This window comes from Xenopus laevis, chromosome 5S, assembly GCF_017654675.1.
Source record: "Xenopus laevis strain J_2021 chromosome 5S, Xenopus_laevis_v10.1, whole genome shotgun sequence".
Lineage (NCBI taxonomy): Eukaryota > Metazoa > Chordata > Amphibia > Anura > Pipidae > Xenopus > Xenopus laevis.
This window is the reverse complement of record NC_054380.1, coordinates 105,923,612-105,947,036: the sequence shown is the minus strand read 5'-3', so window position 1 is coordinate 105,947,036 and position 23,425 is coordinate 105,923,612. Positions and strand designations below refer to the sequence as shown.

Sequence of the window (23,425 nt, the reverse complement as noted above, 5' to 3'; positions counted from 1 at the left end):
TATTCTCATTTTTTTCAAATTCAAATCGAATTTGGACTATTCCCTAGTTGATGTACACAAAAAATAGCTCAAAATTCAAATTTTTTGGAATTTGAAAATTCTCCTGGACCCTTGATAAATCTGCCCCCTAGCATTGTAGCCGCGACAAAATGCAGCCTACAAAATGCACGGTGTGTCATTGCCCTTAGGGTTGTTGAGATGGTGCCAGTGCTCACAGACATAAGCTACACTGCTTACAATAGTGGGGCAGTCTCTGCTCATCTGGTACCTTTTATTGAGTAACTGAGATTACTTGCTCAGTTAGCCAATAAAAGGTATCACCTAACCTCATGTTTTCTGCAATTGTTCAATGACTAACACAATACAACACCTTAATACTGTATGCCAAGCTCTGAAGAAAGTAAGAAAGAAAGGATGCAGGCCCACAAGCAGAGGCTGGAAGTAAAATAGCATTCTAACGAAAGTAAAGTCATTGTAAAATAGTCAAAGAGCCAGATGAACCAGAGTGACAAGAACTAATCAGAACAGACTAGAACTAGCTAAGGTCAAACCAGGAACTACAAGAGTAGGTGAAGAGGTATCCCTTGCAGGCAATGGTTCAGGCAGCAGGAGGGTTAAGTAGGTTTAAAAAAAGGGGAAGAAGGCACCAAACAAAGGTTCAGGAATGAACTGAATGTTGTCAGAATGGTAAGGCAGTTGTTTCTGCTTAAACAGCTCTGCTTCTTGAAAGAGGGATAATGGGTTTCAGAGCAGCATATAGACAAATAGAAGAGTCCTCAGCATGCAGGGCCGGATTCACCCTACTCCGCCCCCGCTCACTCGCACCCGACCCTCTCCCCCCCTGCACCCAACCCGCTCTCAACCAGCTCCCCCAAACCCGTCTTGATCCGCTCGCACAGACCCACTGCTCACCTCCATTGCTTTTGCAGTTCTTTGTTTGCCAGCGCTTGGGACTAGATGGGCGGTAGATTCAAACTGCCAGATCTTCCTCTCGGTAACAAGCCTAAATGCGGCCAGTTCTCTGCTGCCCTAGGCCCGGGCCTTTGTGGCCTGCCCACAAATCCGGGCCTGGCAGCAGGAGATGAAGCAGCAGATTTTCCGAAGTCACCCGAAGTTGCCTCATGAGTACACTTCGGAAAAACAAAGCACTCAGAGTGCCACCCCGCCGGCGATTTAAATTCTAGGCGGGCGACTTAATCTCCCTGAATCTTCGCGTGTGTCTCTGCCTTAATTAAGTTTGTCAAAAATCAAGAGTCCAATAGGCTTGACAAGAATTAAGATGCATGGTTATGTTAAGATACTACAGGTTTTTATGGTGTGTAAGAATTAAAATAGACGTGAGAGATCCTTCCAAAAGATTCTCTTCCAGGATCATCTTCATAGTTCTCTGTTGCCAATGTCCTAATAATATTCAGTGATTGAACATTTTCTGGAAAAGATGGCACAATTGAGGAGTTTACCTTTTGGCTAATTGCACACATTTAAACCAGGACTATAGCGGGCGACTAATCTCCCTAAAATGCTTTCCCACTGTTAAATTGGCATGGCCCTTAAAGTCTAAGTGATACAATGGGGACTGCGCTGGTACCAATGTTAGAACTTTCTACTTCAAGACTAATACTTATGGAAGTGACTGGATGAACTTGCTGGCCAAGATGGTCAGTAGTCAGAGTAGAAAATGGTGCATTTAGGGTAAAAAGATGTTCTTGTCTTGCTCATAATAATCAGGTAATAAACCCAAACCTTTCTGCCATTTGCGATATAAGTCTTGGAAGGATCTGTGAGGTCCCATTTGGAATTGTAGCCTTATATTGCTTCTTTATACAAAGTATAGCAAATGTGTGATTATGTTTGTGTGAGCTATGTTTTGAATTCACACGTGCAAGAATTTATGTTATCTTATCTTTTAACCAGCTAATCTCTAATTAAATGTTTTCAAGAAAATGGTATGCTATTCATTTATGTACATTTAAGAGGGACTTTGTTCAGCCTCTACTCTACTGGGCTCATTTACTAACACAATTCCAATGTACAAAGTGCAGAAAACAGATTTAGAATGAATGCATGCCCACTAAGTAGCACATGTATCATCTTGTATGTGAGTTACCAGTATAGATGCTAATTAGTATCAATGTTGCTAAAATAGTGCTCAAGATGCATTTTTCTGCATCAGTGGGAGTATGAATTTCATTATTTCCAGCGGCACAGTGCTTGCATTGGTAGAAATTGCATTTTCATGTGATTTTTCACTGCAGTAGATTATTAAGTGTATAGGCGCAACACATAAAGGGACTCCTTAAAGTAACACCTGATTGGGGAGGACTCCAGGGCACCCTTGTATCTGTGCATACTGTACTATACTTTGCACCTTATTCAGAAACGCAGAAGCAACCAACATTGAGACGCATATAGAGGAGTGTGATCTGATGATGAATACCTAGTGCTAATAAAACATCCATTGTGCAACTGTTTCATGTTCACAAAGCAGAGATGCACAGTCACATGGAAAATATAACGCAATTGTATTACATCGCAAAAACATTTTAAAAGCAATTTTAGAAATGTATAAAATGAATTAATGCATGAAGCTGCTTGTATACCTGAGTGCATTTATTCTGCAGCCCCTTAAACACCCAACCAAAAATAGTACAGCAGAAGTGTTATTCTAGGGACAGACATGGCAGATCATGAGGAGCCTGAGGAGATGTAGGTTGAGAATCCGTTCCCCCGCTGCTCATCCGTTGTTCCATGTGCCTGCACCTGGGTACATTGCCTCCAAAATCTGCAGTGTATCAGGTAATAACATCTGTTGGGGACTCGTAGCAGAACTGGAACCAGAAACTTACTGAGCCATTTGAACAAGACATTCTGAACCCTATAAGATGAACCCTCAGACAAAAACTTGCAAGATTAAGTGACGGCAATGAAAAAATGCAGAGATGCGTGATCCCAAATCAGTTGCAGGTCAACAAGCAGAACAAGAATTTATCCTGCTGGAACATAAATGACAAATACACAGTATACAATGAATCAGAGGGTAGCACAGGCTGGTAGTATAGATAGGGACAACCAACAGCCGCAGTCACAGCACTTATCTGGCATCCCTTGAGAACTGTTTTAATTTTCTCCCAAAACCTTTACATATTTACTACTGGGTGTTATTGGTTTAAATAAATTAAATTATACTAAACCCAGCTTTTTCTCTTTTTTTGTATAATTATCTTACGGTTACCCAGTTTTGGGTGAGTTTTGGTTGCTAGCTGGTCCCTGGTTTCTAGTATTAGGATAAATTGTTTACATTTGATTGTGTGCTCACATGTATTATTGACAGTTTCCTCTATAGCCAACAAGAACAGCCATGGGGAAGCAGAGCGAATCGACACGGGTACACAGTGAGTGTAGTCTGGGTGGGGAGTGGGTGGAAGTGTGCTAGGCCCCTCTGAAGATTTTGGGTAGCCCTGCACACTCTAGTTATGCCACTGAACACAATCATGAAAAAAGTTCCTGGGTGGTGCAAAAAAAGGGCTGCAATTGGCCTTTTGGTAGCCCCTATGTGGACTGGCAGCCTACAAAAAGGTCTGTTTGGCAGTACACCTAGTTTTTATGAAACCAAAACTTGCATCCAAACCAGGAATTCAAAAAGAAGCACCTGCTTTTAGGCCACTTGGAGCAACATCCATGGGGTTAGTGAGCCACTGGTTGGGGATCACTGATGTAGAGTATGATTTTCTGATACCTTAGCAACCATGCAATGATTTGAATAAACCCGAACTGGACTCCCAACCCGCATACTTACCAGCTTGGACCCACTACCCAACCCGCAAGTACCTTATCCGCAACCCGATCCTTGACCCGCTGACCATCAAGAAACAGGAACTGCTGTCATTGTAAACCGGAAGTGACATCATTAAAAGTAGGCAGTATCAGAAAAAAAGGAGTAAAACTCGCTATTGAGAAGACCAGCGACCTGACCCGCAAACCCAGAGAACCGACGTCCCGCTTCTATACCTGCTCCCGTAACTTCTACCTACAACCCACAGGGTACTGCTGTTTTTTGCGTGTAACCTGCGGGTACCCGACCCGCTGCAGGACTCTAGCACAGGCACTGGCACATGCATCTGAGCTGAGCTACACAAGCTTAATGGAGTTGAGAAAGCTAAGAGACCAGGGGCATAACTACAGAGGAAGCAGACTCTGCGACTGCAGGGGGGCCAGGAGGTATAGGGGCCTCATAAGGCCCTAATTAATGAGCAATTTCAATATGTATTGGTAAAAAAGGACAACCTCTGGATTAGTGATGTGCACCTGCCCTCCCACAACCTGCACCCGCCCACAACTGACTTCCGGCTTCCTTTTATAGACCTGCCCCGCCGATGATGTCGCAAAGGGGACAGGGCAAGCAGGCGCGCGGCTATAAAGCCGGAAGCCAGCATTTGAAGGTGGCAGGTGGACAGAGCAGGAGAGGAGATCAGCCCGCACCCACCTGCCGCCCGCACATCACTACTCTGGATATATTGGGGGCCCTAAAATCAATTTGCTGTGGGGCCCAGTAACACCTATTTATGCCACTGTAAGCTTCCTTTTGCAGTGAAATTCCAGTGGCCCTGTCAGTGTACAGATTTGGTCTAATTTCGGAGAGTAACATGTGGCCCTGCAGCTCTTCCCCCCACTTGCCCTCCCTAGTGTGGCTACGTGTGGTACTGGTAGTCCCCTTACCGGCACCGTGGCCTTCCCTTTATTTACTCATGCGGACTTAGAGCTCTGTTAAGGTGAGGGCTGTTTACAGAGTGAGGTTAAGTAGGGAGGGAAGGGAGAAGGGAGGGTGGATTTCGGGCTTTAAGAATGAAAAAGGTTCTGTGTTATTGCTGTGTAAGAATGTCAGAAATGACCAGAGAGTAACTCCACCAATCACTCATTACTATTCCTCTCACAGGCAGCAGCCACCTCCATGTTGTGTGTCACCTGCTACATATCATATCATACATATCATCATATCATATATAGCGTCCCTATCGCGCAGGGCTGAGCCACGGTGAGAACAAGCTGGGAATTATTATTATGTACACAGGCAGACACTAAGTTTAGAAATAGAGTGTATTCATGTGAAAATATAGTCGTTTACTGACTATTAATGTCAAGGGACTCAAACCATGTCTTTTAGTGTTTTCTTGTGAAGTGAAATATACTGAAGGGACATAAGGCTTACCACCTTTTCTGCTAATAAAATATCAGCCTTCCTATAGTTTTATATTTTTACCCTATTAACATTGGCAGCAAGTATCACTATTAGCAGCCAGACAGCTAAAATACCGGTCGTCAGGTGGCATCGAATCCAGCATAAAGAATCCTGCAGTGCTTTGAATTGAGGTGCCACGAGGCAAAAGTGTCAGAAAGGCCCATCTTGAAACTTTAATTTAATTTTGAATTAATAATTTGGCTTTTATAGTGGTGCAGTCTCCCATTGACTAGCTACAATCTGGTAAGGGGGAGCAGAAGAGCCCATGTTTAATCTAAAAACATTTTTTACACACACAGTGGCATAACTAGATATTACTGGGCCCCACAGCAAATCATTTTTTAGGCTCCCCCAAATTTCTAGAGTTTGATCTGTTTTACCTATATTTATTGTAATTGTATATGAATAAAGGCCTCATGGGGCCCCTAGACCCACACACATATATTTGCCTTTAATTATTTGATGTCATAATAACTGATTATATTCATGCACAGAGCCACCAAACTGCTAGTTTAAAATTCCTCCCCTGTAGAGCCCCAATTATTAGGCTATTGGTCAGAATGACCACCCCCAACAAGTAAAATGGGACCACGGTGAAAACAAAATACCCTCTTAAGACATAATCACACCCCTATTGGAAGATTAATGACGTGTGGCCCTAGGCCACAGGGCCCCCTTCTAGGCAGGGTCCAAATGCATGCAGAACCATGCACTTGTGCACCCAAGCTCTCTTCCCTGGGTCAGTTTGCAGGCACCAATGACATGACTTGATCTGCACACATCTGGGTGTACACACGCAGGCCAGGACTGGCAATCTGTGGGTTCTGGCAAATGCCAGGGGGGCTCCTATAATGTCCCATAGAAAGTCAGTATTAAGTGGGCTGGTGGGAGCTGTTTGGGCCTCTTAGTGGGCTGATTGGGCCTATGTGTACCTGAAATGCCAGGGCCTGGTCACGTGCCTTGCCTGATCTTCCCCCAGCAGGTATTCCCAACTGGACCCAGCGGCACAAATAAAAAGAAAAGTATATAGAAATGGGCTGCAGATCACACTCGGCTTTAGCCTAGGGTAGTCTGTGCACTAACATGCCCCTGCCAACTACACTCCAAAACCCACCCACTATCTGTTTAAACCCTCACTTTACCCTACACAACCTGGAGGCAGAGGTACTTTCATTGTCAAAAATTGATTGGAGTCCTCCAAAAAAAGTAAAAAAATTGAGAATGGCTGTAAAGTAGCAAAACACATAAAGCCTCATTTATGACAGCAATGGAGCATGCAAATACAATTTTCAGGAAGCAAATCACCATGTTTTTTTCAATTAACGTTGCCACCTGTCTGGTTTTGACCCCGACAGCCCGGTTTTTTGAAGAGTTGCCCGGGTCAAAACTGCCTGCCCGGTTTTCAAAATTAGGAAAACCAGGCAGGATTCCCTATGATTGATACGGCGATCTCTTCATGCAGAAATTATACATTTAGTGGGGTACTTGTGAGATAACATTGTTAGCCAATCATTGTTCGGGGGCCAGACAATCAGATCATCATAATTTGGTGACCTCTACTACTAGTAGCTCTGTGTTTCTTCACCATTATATGCATTTAACAGCAAGGAGCAATGGTAGTGTGAATTGAGCAATGGTAAGTGTCTATATGTATGAGCAAGCATGTTAGCAACATTAGTAATAAATGCAGCATTTATTGACCCCATCCTTTCAGCCACTGTAACCTTATGGGCCTCAAATTCTAGAGAAGCTCATTTGGATCTCTCAGGCACATTCATGTACAGACCATGGATTAATACAGATTGCTATGCAGTTGGTATGAAATTGATCAAGATTATTATGTGAATAATTCTTTAATAAACGCATTAGAAAAGTGAAAGCAAAAATTTTTTATTGTTATATAATGTTAATAACAAGCATGTGAAATGCACATCCTAAGAAAATAAAAGTGAATGTGATAATCCACTGGAATCAGCCCATAAACTATCCCAATCCATGGTTATTCCCAATCTTGTTTATTTTAATATAATGAACCTAAATGTAGAGAACCAATATACCCGACAGTAGTAAAATGGTTGAGCAATGTTCATGTTACACTGCCACCATGTGGACAGTGTTTGTAATGTTCATCTGATTAACCACATGATGGTGCTATTGTCCTTTACAATTCTATAGTCTCAAAGTTTGATGCCACAGCTTTTTTTTTTTTTTTTTAGAAATCAAGTGTTGACCTTATTTACCTGGAGCAAAAATTAGCTGTAATTATGGGTCCAACATTTGTCTTAGTCCTTGGTTTACCTGCAAATATATATTCTCTGCCACATGAATTCCACTCTTTACTCCATCGCCTATGCTAAAACAGAGACCTTTGTTTAAGGAACAGAATTTTAAAAATGAGGCAGAAAGAAAAGGCCAGTATGTGGCAGCTATAAAACAAGAGGCTTTCAATAAATAGTTAAATGGCCGCATGGATGGGTTTTATACAGTATAGGCAATATTTAACAAATGCAATGCTCAGTTAATATTGCTGGAAGTAGGAACACTGCAGATCACTGTAGAACTCACAGAGCAGAGTGAGATTGTAGCAGTAGAGAGGTATTTGCTGGGCAGTAACTAATTGGAGCAGATCCGTGAACTAAGGTACAAAAGAAGCTCTGACACCAAGGCCCACACTGTCCCTCATTGGCTCAATAGAAAGTGCTAAACCATACCTCCCAACATTTTGGAAGTAAAAAGAGGGACAAAAATGTTTTTCCCGAAGGTAGCGCAGCAAATTTTTTGACCACACCCCTTTCTGTGGCCACACCCCCTAATTACCATGTTCGTTTTACAAAATTTGGCAGGTTATGAAAGTTTGAAAATATTTCTCCTTATCTAAACTGTGTTTTTGTGTCTCAAAAATGTTACAAAGTATCTTATTTGCACCTGTTAGCTGTTCTGGGCTCTCTGCTAAAAGCCAATTAAGTGAGAAACTTTGTTTCTTTTTCTGGCTGTTCAGTGCAGAGAAAAGAGGGACTTTCCAGTACAAATGAGGGACTGCAGGTTGAGCTGTCAAAAGAGGGATTGTTCCTCCGAAAAAGGGACAGTTGGGAGGTATGGCTAAACTATGGCAATTTACAGGAGTCAGGCCAGACTGGGCCTGTGATGGAGCATGTTCTAAAGTAGTAAATTAGATATTCTAAAAGTGCCCATATCTCCTACTGTCTGATTTTGGGGGGTTGCATGCATTTTAAGCCTTAGCAGTTTATTAGCATTAAAATATTTTCATCAGTCTGATGCACAACTGGGAGTGGAACGTACTGTACTCATTATGCAGAGGAACTGGCACAAGATTTGCAGAGAGAGCGCAAAAAGTAAAACATGGCAGGCTGGATACAGGCACAGGGAAACCTGTCTACAGAAACAGAATATGCAAATAGGGAATATTGGATATATGAACATGGCAGGTGGAAATTAAAGGAGCAGGAATGGCTGCATGCAGGAAGAAGAAAGATTGAATACAAAGAATTCCCCCCTGCAATATCATGAACCCCAAGCAACACCAATGGAGATACAAACAATTCACAGACACACACTATGATTAGTGTCACACTGGACATCTGGTCTTTTTGCAGCACCTTTGTCCAATTTACAGTATTTGACTGACTGAGATCCTGATCATTTCACTTTATGATGAGGTTTATAGTATTTTTATATTACATACTGTATAATATTTAAACTGCCAGATTCTTTTATATTCTTCTACTGTACATTTAAACAGTATGACCCCATAGATCTTTCTGAGTTCCTTATGTAGAATGGTAGTGTGTACACACTCATATAGGGAAATGGCACACTGGCAATTTTTAGCTTTTAGAGATGAAGAGATGAACTGTGGGGAAGGGGGTCACAAAGTACTCAAAAATGCTTTCATTCTTTTGGTGTTATGCGTGTGAATAGTATCAATTATTAAGAAAGACTGGTCAAATCAGTGTTGTTTATACTGGACAAGAGGTGCTGAAGGGGAGATGTGATTATTATAGTAAAAGGGTCATATAATAAACTTTCTAATGCTTTATTTACCAGTAAGTCCTTCCAGCAGACACAAGGGCATCCATTCCGATTAGAAGGAGGTTCTATTTAATATTCAAAAAGGGTTTTTCACAGTGAGAGCTGTGAAGATGTGGAATTCTCTCCCTGAATCAGTCGTACAGGCTGATACATTAGATAGCTTTAAGAAGGAGTTGGATGGCTTTTTAGCAAGTGATGGAATACAGGGTTATGGGAGATAGCTCAAGTTGATCAAGGGACTGATCTGATTGCCATCTTGGGGTCCCTTTGAGGCAAATTGGAGAAGGGTTTTTTGCCTTCCTGGATAAACTCACAATAGTTAGGCAGGTTATATATAGATTTCACCCAGTGTCTGAGTGCATCTGGCTGCTATAAGTGCAGTAGTTGCAGATAATTGTATTCCTTGGTGTCTCAAGACAGTTTTGGCTAACAGTAACAGCCCAAAGCAAGAGCTACAGAAACTCTAATAGTATATCTACATGTTTAAAGTGTGGTAAACAGTACATAGGATGCAGGATGAGAACACTGAAGGACAGAATTAGGGAGAACTGGAAAATGGCATAAAAAGCTATGCCACAAAATATTTTGTGGAGTACAGTAACTGAGACAGTTTTTTCAGTCCATGCAAGGATGGATATTATCATTAGTTTCATGAGAGAATTCCATACAGTACAACACATTTTGCTGAGTACAGTAATTCATTCTTTGGAGTTTCGTTTATCATTGGCTGAGCTTTTAAAGTAGCAACTTCCTTTTAATATAAAACATGCCTTATGGAAACAGTAGTATTTCAACAGTGACATAAAGTTTATTGGATTAACAGAAAATATACAATATGCATCATAACATAAATTAGACAGGTGCATACATTTGGGCACCCCAACAGAGATATTACATCAATACTTAGTTGAGCCTCCTTTTGCAAATGTAACAGCCTCTAGACGCCTATTGCCTTTGATGAGTGTCTGGATTCTCAATGGCGGTATTTTTGACCATTCGTCCATCCAAAATCTCTCCAGTTCAGTTAAATTTGATGGCTGCCGAGCATGGACTGACTGCTTAAAATCATCCCATTGATTTACGATGATATTCAAGTCGGGGAACTGTGACGGCCATTCCAGAATATTGTACTTATCCCTCTGCATAAATGTCTTTGTAGATTTCCAAGTGTGTTTAAGGTCATTGTCTTGTTGGAATATCCAACCCCTGTGTAACTTCAACTTTGTGACTGGTGCTTGAACATTATCCTGAAGAATTTGTTGATATTGGGTTGAATTTATCTGACCCTCGACTTTAACAAGGGCCCCAGTCCCTGAACTAGCCACACAGCCCCACAGCATGATGGGACCTCCACCAAATCTGACAGTAGGTAGCAGGTGTTCTTCTTCCACCATGCAAAGCGCTTTTTGTTATGACCAAATAACTAAATTTTTGTCTCATCAGTCCAAAGCACTTTGTTCCAAAATGACTGTGGCTTGTCTAAATGAGCGACAATCGACTCTGTTTGTGGCGTGAGTGCAGAAAGAGCTTCTTTCTCATCACCCTGCCATATAGATGTTCTTTGTGCAAATGATGCTGAATTGTAGAACGATGTACAGATACACCATCTGAAGCAAGATGTTCTTGCAGGTCTTTGGAGGTGATCTTTGGGTTGTCTGTAACCATTCTCACAATCCTGTGCATATACCGCTCCTGTATTTTTCTTGGCCTGCCAGACCTGGGGTTTACAGCAACTGCGCCTGTCGCCTGATTACATTCCTTTCAGTTGAAACTGACAGTTTAAACCTCAGAGATAGCTTTTTGTAGCCTTCCCCTAAACCATGTTACTGAACAATCTTTGTTTTCAGATCTTTTGAGAGTTGCTTTGAGGATCCCATGCTGTCACTCTTCAGAGGAGAGTCGAACAGAAGCACAACTTGCAATTGGCCACCTTAAATACCTTTTCTCATGATTGGACACACCTGCCTATGAAGTTCAAGGCTTAAAAGCTGATAAGGCACGAAACACATACCCACCTAGTTTTCTGTGAAAACCTCCTTATACAGGTATGGCACGTTATCCGGTATGCTTGAGATCTGGGGTTTTCCAGATAAGGGATCTTTTTGAATTGTTTCATAAATCTGTAAGCTTATTCTGAGTGAAGGACTCCAAGCCATATGTTAGATCCGAATATAGAATGGTGAACTACTTGGAAGCACTTTAAAATGTAAGTTGAACAAACATGAAAAGCCACTGATAACTAGGGATGAGCAAAATATTTTTTTGCATTTTGCTGAGAAAAAATTATAGTGAAAAAAAATCTCACTAAAAACAGCCATTGATTAATGCATTTACTGATTTTTTGCAGTTTTGTGTATTTTTAACAAAGCCAAATTGTTCAGATTCTCCCATCACTAATAAAAACCCAAGCATGATTTAGGCTTCTTTTACTTTCATTTTCAGATTGTAAAATGACTATATCTATATTTCCTTATTAACACAACAAGCAACATGTTAATCACAAACCCTATTCATTGAACTCTATTCTTTTTTATATATTGTTCTTATTTTTTTTCCAGACTGCAGGATTACGAATGACATAATAGCATTACAAATATGGTCTCAAGAAAAGTTTTCTGGTTTGTGTAGGACTTATAGTTCAGGTTACATCGCTTTTATGGTATCAATGTTAATAGTCCAAGAGCAATTGGGAGAACAGTAAAGCAAGGAAGCTGGTACACATACTTGTCAGAGTGTACTGTGCAATCATATGAAAGTCTTCAGAATCCTGTATTACAACATAAACAAATCAAACAGAGGGATAAGATAGAAAATTGAATTAAGTAAATAAAATCAGAGCAGATCATTCACACTCATTTGGGTGGTTAAATAGATACCTGTTGGCTATGGTACGGCGGATCCTGGGAGGCAGATGTAACTATGTTCCGTTTAGAGATGTTGTAGCAAGAAAGAGGGGGTTAGTGCCCCGAAGGCATTCTAGGTCATACCTGGTTGTGGTCATTTGTCTGATACGTGGGGGAAGATGTAGGATATTGGTGGAACAGATATCGAAGAATTTATGTGTTTGGATTATTTTATTGGCGGACACCTCCAACCAGTTCATATAGAATAGGACGTGTAGTTTACTTTTGACTAGTTGTATCTTATTGCCTTTGGTTACAAGTTTAATTTTGCTGAAGACAGCCCATTCAGTGTTGGGTTTAAATTTATTTTTGTCAAGAGGTGCCAGTAATCATATGCTTTTTGCCATAAGGTTTGAATGACTGGGCATACCCAGATACTCTTTATCTTGGCATCTTAAAGGACATGCAAAGCCTACATTTTCCTACCATGTTGGGAATATCTTCTCCATCACATTTCCCTAAAACAAACAGCAGCTTTCACCCGGCTGTCATTTTCCCGCTGACTCATCAGTAACATTGACATCTGCAAACAGGACTTTTGTGCTGTAAAGTTCATGCAATGCAGAATGCAGGGTTACACTGGTACAACATGCTTTGATAAAAAGTTCTGCTGGGGTTGAGCACTGTAATGGTTAAGCTGAGCTCAGGAGAGGTGGTTATGAGAAAAACATAGGATCAGACAGCTAGAGCAGAGTTTCTATGGGAACCAGCAATGCTATCTCTTCATTGGCTGTAAGACTGGAGGGTGTGTTTAGTAGTCTGAGCTGAGAAGAATTGAGCATGCTCATAAGTCAACAGCCAATGCAAATTCCTGAGGGATGGGGCTGAGTGGGTTAGAGGAGTAGAAGAATTTCTAAATGATTAAGGGGATGCTGCAGCCTTACTGTAAGCCTTTTAACAACCAAAGAGGCTGTTCACTGGTTAAACTTTTGTCGAGGGGGTTTACATGTCCATTAAACATGCAGTATTGTCCAGCTGGCCCATTTTAAATCTTCGTAATGAGGTTAAATAGGATTGATTTAAAATCTGTAGGGCCATAATTTGGTATTGGCTGGATGGGGTGATCCTCGTGGCATGGGAATGGAGTTTATAAATATCAACTGTGTTGGTATTTGGGATGGAGTTAGCCCAGTTCCTAAGGGATGTGTCTCCAATGGAATTATATAGGTTTGCTCTGATAATTTTCTGAATAAGAGCAGTTGAGTAGTAATTAGGGGATTAGGGAGATCTTGATCTGTCATATTACACAGAACCTTCCTCGCATAGTGAGTGGCTTGTGTGAATTAGAAATTGTTGGGTATGGAGAAAGGGGAATTCAGCAGATGCTGTTGCTAGCGTCACGGGAGTAATGTTTTTGTTTAGTATGTCTCTGATGCAATATAATCCGACCTGTTTCCATTTTGTGAAGATATTGGTCTGGAGACCACTAGGAAATCTTTATTACCAGTCCAAGGTAGGTATAAAAATAGATTTGGAGTGGCTGTATTCTGTTTCTATATTGCTATACTGTATGTGGTTTTATTATAAATCCAGTCTCTGATGTGGCGTAGGAGAGCAGCTTCATTGTAATATTGTATATTAGGAAAATGAATGCCTCCACTGGCCTTTTGTTGTTGAAGTTTATACATTGCAATCTGGGATCTTTTCCCTGCCCATATGAATTCATTGAACTCTATTTGGACTACTTATGTGTGAAACTCACTGTTATAGTGGCACATTAAGGCCCTGACCAAAAAAAAAAAGGGCCAGATTCAATTTATTGAGAAAAAGTTCTCATGTGAAAACTCATGGATAAAATTCAATTCAAGGGGTGGAAAAAACTAAAAACTTTTCTCCAAATTCAGTACCAGTTTTTTTCCCCATAGACAGTTTTTTTCACATGATAAACAGTGAGAAGTTTTTCTGAATTGAATTGCATCTCAGATTGAATCTCGTCGATGAGTTTTCATGTGAGAAACTCTCACTCAACTTAATCTGGCCCTTTGTCGTAGCATTGCAGGAAAGCCGAATACTCCTTATAGACGTTCTATACTTTCAGTAATTGCAACTCATCTCCATCATGAGCCATTTCAGTGTTCAAATTTTACTATACTAATGTTGTAAATACAAGTGTGGGATCTGTGATCTCTGATCCAGAAAGCTCCAAATTATAGGAAGGCCAATCCCATAGACTATTTTACACAAATAATTCAAAACATTTTTACTTATATATGTTCAATAGTACCTTGTACAAACATGATTCCAACTAACATAGAATGAACCCTTATTGGTGGCAAAATAATCCTATTTTGTTTAATTTTTAAATACATTTTAGCAGACAAAGGGAAACTGTGAAAATTAACATTTAATATAAACTTCAGCATACTGGAATAAGAAACTTTCTAAATATAATCAATTAAATTCTGTACCGTTTCTGAACTAATCAAGTTATCTTCACTTTTCCTCTCTCAGCATCTATTTCTCCTCATTCTGTCTTCATTCAGGAGTAGGGTGTAAATGAATGATCCAATATATCTTATAGGGTGGCTCCTTTTGCCTAGAAGATTTATTAGAGCTCACTATTAAATTCACCAGACATCTTGTCTCTCTACATGCAACATTTGTGCAAAAGGCAGTTATTGTTAGATTTTGTTTGTACTGGAATCAGTTATTTGAGCGAGCTCTAATACATTTTCTAGGAAAGGAAGCCCCACTTTAAGATATGTTGGATCTAACTGTCAATGAATATCTGACACCCAACTGCTGCATGAAGACAGAATGATGAGAAACAGATGCTGAAAGAGGAATAGTGAATATAAACTTGATTATTTCAGAAACAATGCAGACTATTTGATTGCTTGTATCTAGAACGTTTCTTATTTCAGTATGATAAAGCTTATATTAAATTTTCATTTTCGCAATAGTTCCCCTTTAAGGTACAGAGATCCAATTTATTGAAATATCCCTTATCCAAGTTCAATACATAACCAGGTAAAGTATAACTTTCGTCACCAATGACATGCTCTCTTCCTCTGGTAACATGGCAATATATTTGTCAACACAACCCAAATGCATTTTTTGTAAAATTTTAATATTATTTTAAAAATGCATCAAAAGTACACGGCTTTTGATCAGCTGCTAGCAATACCTTTATGGTTCTCTTACGCACTTAAGTCATGCCACAAACCTTCATTTGTACACGAGAAAAATAAAACAGAGAGCAGAAAATGATCATTAAAGGCAAGATTAGCTAACTTGGACTTGCATGCAAGACTAGCGGTAATGCATCACCCCCAGTATATCCACAGTATTTTATTCCTCCGAGCAGCAGAAGCCTTTTTACCAGGTGAGTGAAGAAAAATGAGAGCTTGGTACCCTCCAATGGGTGTACAGAAAACTCAGGCCAGCACCTGAATGCCAAAAAACAATTGGTAAATATAAGATCTCTCCTCTGCTTTGGCTGATTGATCATTGCTATAGCAACACACTAGATTAATGCAGGGGAGAGGTAGACAAAGCTGATTCACGGTCAGTTTCGAGGGTTTTTTTTTTTTTTTTGTGTTATGGAAATGTGGTTATTTTTACCCATTACACAGCAAAAGTTGCTCAGTGACTTTATGCAAGGCCTTTAAGGAATTACCTTTAAAAATGCAGAGCAGCATCTGGAAACAGGGCAAACCATACACAGACATTTTCACGCAGCATAGTACAGAAATATTCCAATTACCAAAGAATCAGTCTTCCAGCTTTTGATTTTTAAATTAAAAAATGTCACCAATTTTATACATTAAAAAGGGCACAACATTCAAAGACAAATTGCTGCAACAAAATAGCTATTTAGTCTATGTATCTACATTGCAAAAAAAAAAAAAAAAAAAAAGTTTCACAAAAAGAAAAACAAAAAACTTGACATTTCACTCAATAAGTAGCTCCACAACTGCAGACTATCAGCTTTATTGCTTTTCTGCATACGGTGCCTTGTGAAGGCACTGTGGTATGGATTAGAAAACTTGGAATGACTTTGGTGGAATAATTTGGAATGACTCAGATGAGAGTTGTATTAAACTGTCATTCTGGAACAGGCAGTTATGTGAAATCTGTTATCTTTCCTTTGTCCCGGGTCAACAGATCAAAATATTAGAGTTCGTTTATACTTCACAGGTGAATAGGGAGGGGGGAAATCTTCTTTACATGCCCATCCTGATGCTCTGAATAATCTGGAAAATAGCTGGAGAAAGAGATCACAAGGTTAGTCTATCTTGCAGATGAAAAAGTAACAATTCTCTGTGTTAGGCAAACCTGGATAATTAAAATATATCCTTAGGGCTTGTGCATACAGGGCGATTCAGGGCATTTTGTCTCCATAACAGGCAAGAGCACAAAATGCTCAGAGTTGCTCTTTAAAGGGGACCCGTCACTCAAACAAATTATTCCAAATCCTATTTTAACATGTTAAAATGAACTTTAATTACACTATATAAATTATTTGAATCTTGTTTCCATCGGTCTGGAAACTCACAATTATAACAAGTAGGCAGGAGCCATTTTGTGGACACTGTTATTAAGACAAGCCTTGTATCATCTCAGAATCTTGTTTGTGCACCAGAATTGGGGACCTGATGTCCATCCCCATGCATTGATTACACAATTAAATAGTAAAGAGAGAGGGGGAATGTGGGGAGAGCAGTGACATCTAGGAAGTGCTGAAAGGAAAGTGAAAATAATTGCTTGCCCTGCCTCTATGCCTAAGGCATAAAGGAGGGGCAGCCAATATTTGATTGACATATGAGATTTTTGAATGAGTTTTCAACAGCTATGAACACTTTAATAAAAAAAAAAATGGATTTCATGTTTAATTTGAAAAGGACATATTATACAGCTTTTAGGTCTGGGTGACAGGTCCACATTAAGGAGGTAGTATCAAAGAATAGGGCCTCTAACAAAACAGAACCTTTGCCTATTCTTTTACTCATAAAAAAAATGTATGTTTTTTTGTTATTTCTTAAACCAAACATGTAAATTGAAGCTACTCCATGTTTGCTCGTTGCAAGGTAGATATTTAGTTTATCAGTGCACAGATAATCCCGCTGCACCATTGACTCCTGCGTATTGCTGCACTGGGAATCGATCTACCTCACAACAAAACTAATGGAGTAGATTTAAATTCCCGGTTTGATATATTTAACTCAAGAAATACACGTCCGGAAATATTCATATTATAACAAGGCAACTGACAGTTTCACAGCTTTTACTTTACATTGGATGGGGACATAATTCCTTATATACTCAAGATATAGGAATGATAATTTTATCATTCAGTATAAAAAAAAAATCTTGGAAAAGGGGAATCAAATCTAACACTGGTTGACATGGCCCTTGTCTTAAGGTGGTCACACACGGGCCAAGAAGAGCTGCTGAGAGATAAAGTTGGTAGCTTATTGGGCAGAGTATGGGGGGCCCTGCGTTGGGCTTCCATGATCAATATCTCAGAATATCGAAAATTGGCCATTGTTTCATCTATGTGGTCCTCAATCTGATCTTTGGACCCTAGGGACTGTAACTGAATCAGCCAGATATTGCGGGCATATTGGTGCAAGATGCGGCAACATTTGCCATTAATCAAATCTGCCCATGTAGGACCACCTTTATAGTGAAACGGTCAGGCATAAATGTGACCTTGCTTACTCTAGTAGTAACACAAAAACAAATATTTGGTTCATAGTACAAGTCATTTAACTGATAACTTACAATTAACAGAATCTTTCAGCAATTAAAATCTGAAGGTGTGTATAAACAAATATGTACATATAATATAAACACACACACGTCTTGAGAAAGGTCTCAAGTCCCAGTGTGAATCTAAATATGTATATTTATCTACAACTTGTTTCCAAACATTACAGTACATATGTGCTCCTATTTTTATCTAACGTGTGGAGTTCTGTGATGTATGATTAATAAACAAGGTCATACAGGAAAGAGGGAAAAAAAAAATTAAAAAAAGTGCCAAGGTTAACATGAGATTATTAACACCTGTATAAAACAGATATTCTTTAGCCCAAATTAGAATTGTTTATCTGCTATCAGACTCGTATGCAAAATTCTAACATATGGCAAAAGGGCAAACAGGGTGAAGGTAAAACAACTATGCCTGGTTTGCTAAAGATAGCTACAGTAGAACCCCCATTTTACGTTTTTCAGGGGACCAGGAAAAAATAATGTAAGATCTGGGAAAATTTAAAATCAGGGAAATGTGTTAAGTAACTTTTTCTTCAAGTACTGAAAGTATATAGGAACAGGAGTCTGTTTTACTTTGAGATACAATATTAGACCCTATCAACCAGATTGCTGAATAAAAAAAGCTAAATAACTCAAAAACCACAAACAATAAAAAATGAAAACCAATTGCAAACGGTGTCAGAATTTCACGCTCTACCTCATACTAAAAGTTAATTTAAAGGTGAACAACCCCTTTAAAATCAGGAAAATGCAGCCATTGAAATGCATTACAAATTGGTGGGACCGCAAATAAAAAAAATTCAAATCAGGGTATTTAAAAATCGATGTTTTATGCCAGGTTACTCCTGAAAAAGTGTGTATATGCACACACACAAAAAAAAAAAAAGTGCCATGGAACATGGGTAATCCTAATCTGCCACATTACAATATATGTACATGTCTAATAATTTATATTCTTATACAAATATGCAGCCAGGGAGCCAAAATTAGACATAACATGTAGCAGTGAGTTGGTTAGCAATTAATGCTGCTGTGCAGTAACTAGAGCTAATAATAACCACAGCAGACACGAATGGGAAGTATATGATGAGAGTAATGGAAGGGGTTGTGTATCGTGTGATGTAAGGAGTGGGCTCGTCAGACTGTGAGTAGTGCATACGTATGCAGATAGAAGGAAGCCTTAAGGTGATGTCAGGGGAAACCCAAATCAGGAAGACTCAATGATTATGTGTGAGAGTGGGGACGTCCCAAACAGCTGCTACAGGTACTTACCATTGGCCAGGGAGAGTCATGACATGGTGGCAACCCAATCTGTACCCCTGAGTCATTTTCCACATAACCCAACATTTCTTATGTGGCAAGCAATACTGGCAATCAGTTCAGCAGCAGGTGAAAAAACAGGAGTGAATGGGCTGGACTGTGAGCTGGGTGTAAGTGACATGATGAGTAGTGATGCCTAACCTCTATCAAGGGATAATGTAAGGGGCACATATAAGGAGTACTGGTGTGGATTGGGATTTCAAAAGCTACTGGAACAGGTGCAAGTTACAGAGAGCTTACAAACCCTGAGAGGAAGGGTACAGAGGGTGCAAGGTGGTGTGTATACTGTAGGTGTATACTGTAGGTGTATACTGTAATACAGGACAGCTGTTGGCAGGCACTGAAAGTACTGAGGGAGCTATAGGGAATGTGTGAGGGGTGCTGAGAGCAGGTACAAGGTAGATAGCGCAAGAATTCTGAAGACAGTAGGACAGTGAAGCTGTTAAGGTGCTGAGGAATAGTATGGCAGCACCATTATGTTAGTAGGAACAGAGCACAGTTAGCCAGGGATGTGCCAAGCTCGGTTCTTATGTTAGTGGGAGCTGCCATATAGGAAGGAGCAGGGAACGCTCTGTACCATTAGAATACGAAAAACTCACCGGATCCACAGACCACGAAGATAAAGAGCGCCAGTAACCAGGGTCCCACTGCAGATTTCTCCTCCGTCACATTTCTCTGTGGGGAAAAATATAAGGGTTAGACTAAGAGAACAAACTCCCCGCCACCAGCAGTCTCACAGAGCCACCAGCAGTCTCACAGAGCCACCAGCAGTCTCACAGAGCCACCAGCTCTCTCACAGAGCCACCAGCACTCTCACAGAGCCACCAGCTCTCTCACATAGCCCCCAGCACTCTCACAGAGCCACCAGCTCTCTCACAGAGCCACCAGCAGTCTCACAGTGCCACCAGCACTCTCACAGAGCCACCAGCTCTCTCACAGAGCCACCAGCAGTCTCACAGTGCCACCAGCACTCTCACAGTGCCAACAACTCCCATTCAGCCGGCAGCCTGTACCGTTGACTTGGCCACGTTGCCTCTCTGTGTGATATTCTTGCTGTGCTTCTCGTTGGCCATGCGGATTCTCTGCTTGGCTACCATGGCTAGGGTGGGCGCGCTACACGGAGAGGAAGAAAACGAAATGGCCGGAAAGGAGACCCTTAAGCGCACAACTCGCCTTGTTGGGTGTGTGAACACTGAGTAGCGAGTTACTGAGCTGCCAGCGTATGCAATTCCACAAGATACGCCCACAACCGGAACTACGCGCTCTCTGTGAACAGCGCACGTAGCTGAAACTTGTCAAATAGTCCCTCCCCTTGCAAACTCGGCGCCGAGTGGACATGTGTTCCGTAAATTTAGGGCAGGGTTACATTTCTTCAGTGCCTTGTCAAACTTTACCCATGTGACTTAGGGACTAGTGTTTCAGATATGGATGAGGCCATTTAAGAAACACTATGCGGCAGAGTGGAATGGGTCCAAGAGCTGCTGGGTATAATATGCAAGGTATATAGTTAAAGGGGTGCTTCACCTTTAAGTTAACTTTTAGTATGGTGTACAAAGGACTGTTGTAAGCAACTTTGCAGTTTGTCTTCATTATTTATTTTCTATAGTTTTTCAATTACATGCCTTCTTCAGAGTCTTTCCAGCTTTCAAATTGGGGTGACTGACCGTATCTAAAAAAAAACAAATGCTCTGTAATGCTACAGATTTGTTGTTATTGCTACTTTTAGTTACACATCTATCTATTCAGGCCTCTCCTATTCATATTCCAGTATTTTATTCAAATCAATGCCTGGTTGCTAAGGTAATTTGGACCCTAGCAACCAGATTGCTGAAATTGCAAACTGGAAAGCTGCTGAATAAAAAGCTAAATAAAAAAAGCTAAATAATTCAAACACCACAAATAATAAAAAATGAAAACCAATTACAAATTGCCTTGGAATATCTACATCATACTAAAAGTTAATGTAAAGGTGAACAATCCCTTTAACTAAATTTAACAGTTAAAATTATTTTCACAACTCAAGTTTAAGGAAGTGTGGACCTCCTGTGTGCTCCCATGAAAAAAAGAGGGCAGCAATCTGACTTCATACACCAAATAAAGACTGTTGGCACCTGGAAGTTCACAGAGCTGATGTACCCAAAAAAGAAGCATCAGAAATGCCCCAGACTATCCATAGAGAATAACTAAAAAGACAGAATAAGCATCCACTACATATGTGCAGCTTTATATAAATTGCAGCACCCTTTAACTACCCTTTGGGCTGGCAAAAATTTAGATATTATGTGTGTGAAGAGAATGAAATCTTCATGGGAAAGAGAATGCTAGCAAGGTAGAATTAGATTCGCCATTTTATTTAATATCAAGGGAAATTTATTGTGTACCAGGATAGTGATTGCTATCTATATGCTTTTTTTGTATTCTCAGTTTTTTATTTTTTTTTAAAAAAATATAACATATATTTTGTTAAACCGCATATTTGTTTTCGCTCAGAAATTATTTCTCATCTATGTTTCAAGTGATCTTAATGGCATTCTGCCACTCAAGCCTGACGCAGTATGAATCCGTGTTTGCCAATCTCATGTTTACTAAGGTTCAGTTGAAAAACAAAAGCCGATGGCAATAGTTCTACCTCCACATACTAATTGGCCATAACAGAAATTACACATTCAAGACTCTAGTCTCTTATTTCACCAATCAAGAAAGCACCGGAGTTCATTTGTCCTTTTTTTTTGGCTTAGTTTCTTTTTAATTCCTGACTTGGAGGCAAGTTTTAGTTGCGTAAAAACCAGGTGTACTGCTAACTGTCTCTTCTGTAAACTCTTTTTACATTAGAATGTGGCTCATAGATAAAGACGGTTGGGGACCCCTGCTCATCTTTGCTCTAGCGTCATTTACCCATTTATTCAATTTTATGCAGGAACTTTTGCCTCTGATAGCAACTACTAGGTAGTAGTTTGTCATGGGGGGTTTATGTAGTAAAGCAGCACACTTTGAATATGTGAAGTGGCCCATAGCACTAATCAGAAGTTTGGCCCTAGCCTGATTTTTTTTTGTATGTCTATGGGCTAAATATAAGATACAAAACTTTGTGCCTGTGAGGGTCAGTATTAGCACCTGACACCTTCACAGATGAATACCAAAGAGGGTTGAGCTCTCCACATTGCATGTACTACTAGCCTTTCACATTCCAGCTGTGACTGTGAGCCCGTAGTCATGGATTATTTGGATTTGATTGCCTTCACAATAATTAAGATGGGCTAAATGAGAAACAGGGTAATCAAGGAGCTTCATACTGGAAGAGGATGCTGAGATTTATAATTATACAACAGCATGGCACTAATTGCCTATGTGTGTAAAATGTTATAGAAATGGAATTGTTTGAGCTTAGAGGGGATGTTTTTTTTATAGTTTTTGAATTATTTGCCTTTTTTACTTATGACTCGTACCAGCTTTCAAATGGGGGTCACTGACTCCATCTAAAAATGTCTACAAACTTATAGTTATTGCTACTTTTTATTAATTATCTTTCTATTCAGGCCCAATCCTATTCATAATTCAGTCTCTTATTCAAATCAGTGTATGGTTGCTAGAGTAATTTGTACCCTAGCAACCAGTTTGCTGTAATTGCAAACTGAAGAGCTGCTGAATAAGCTGAAGCTAAATAACTCAAAAACCATATATAATAACAAATTAAAACCCAATTGCTAATTGTCTCAGAATTTAAAACTCTCTACATCATACTAAAAACATACCTCCCAACTGTCCCACGTTCAGTCCTGATTTTGACAGGGCAGCCAGCAGTCCTGGTTTCTTACTAAAATGTCCTGAGTTTCTCTTTAATCTCCTGCACTGATGCCAGAAAAAAATACAATGTTTCTGAAACTTAATTAAAGTAAGAGGATTTTTGGCAGAGAGCCCAGAACACTGAGCAGCTGCACTTCTATGTGTTTGTAACAATTTAAGATAAGCAAAGAAACAATTATAACAATTTAAGATAAACAAGTCTCTTGGGGAAACGGTGACTCACAGCTTAAAGGGCAATTTCAGCTTCACTGTTATAACACATAAAACATGGCCATAAAACTCTCAGAAATGTGTTCAAACTTTCATAACCTGCCAAGTTTTGTAAAGTAAACATGGTTATTAGGGGATATGGCCATAAAATGGTTAAAAATTCTAATGTTTTTGTTACTCTTTA

The 23,425-nt window shown here is 39.9% G+C and overlaps 1 protein-coding gene across 1 annotated transcript; it reads right to left on the bottom strand.

The window, feature by feature from the left end:
* Nucleotides 1–16,085: 16,085 nt before the first annotated feature.
* serp1.S (stress-associated endoplasmic reticulum protein 1 S homeolog) lies at nucleotides 16,086–20,425 on the bottom strand. The gene is given in 3 exon segments (NM_001171777.2): nucleotides 16,086–16,396; nucleotides 19,827–19,902; nucleotides 20,241–20,425. Coding segments are annotated over 3 exon segments (201 nt in total). The 5' UTR covers nucleotides 20,325–20,425; the 3' UTR covers nucleotides 16,086–16,355.
* Nucleotides 20,426–23,425: the final 3,000 nt, after the last annotated feature.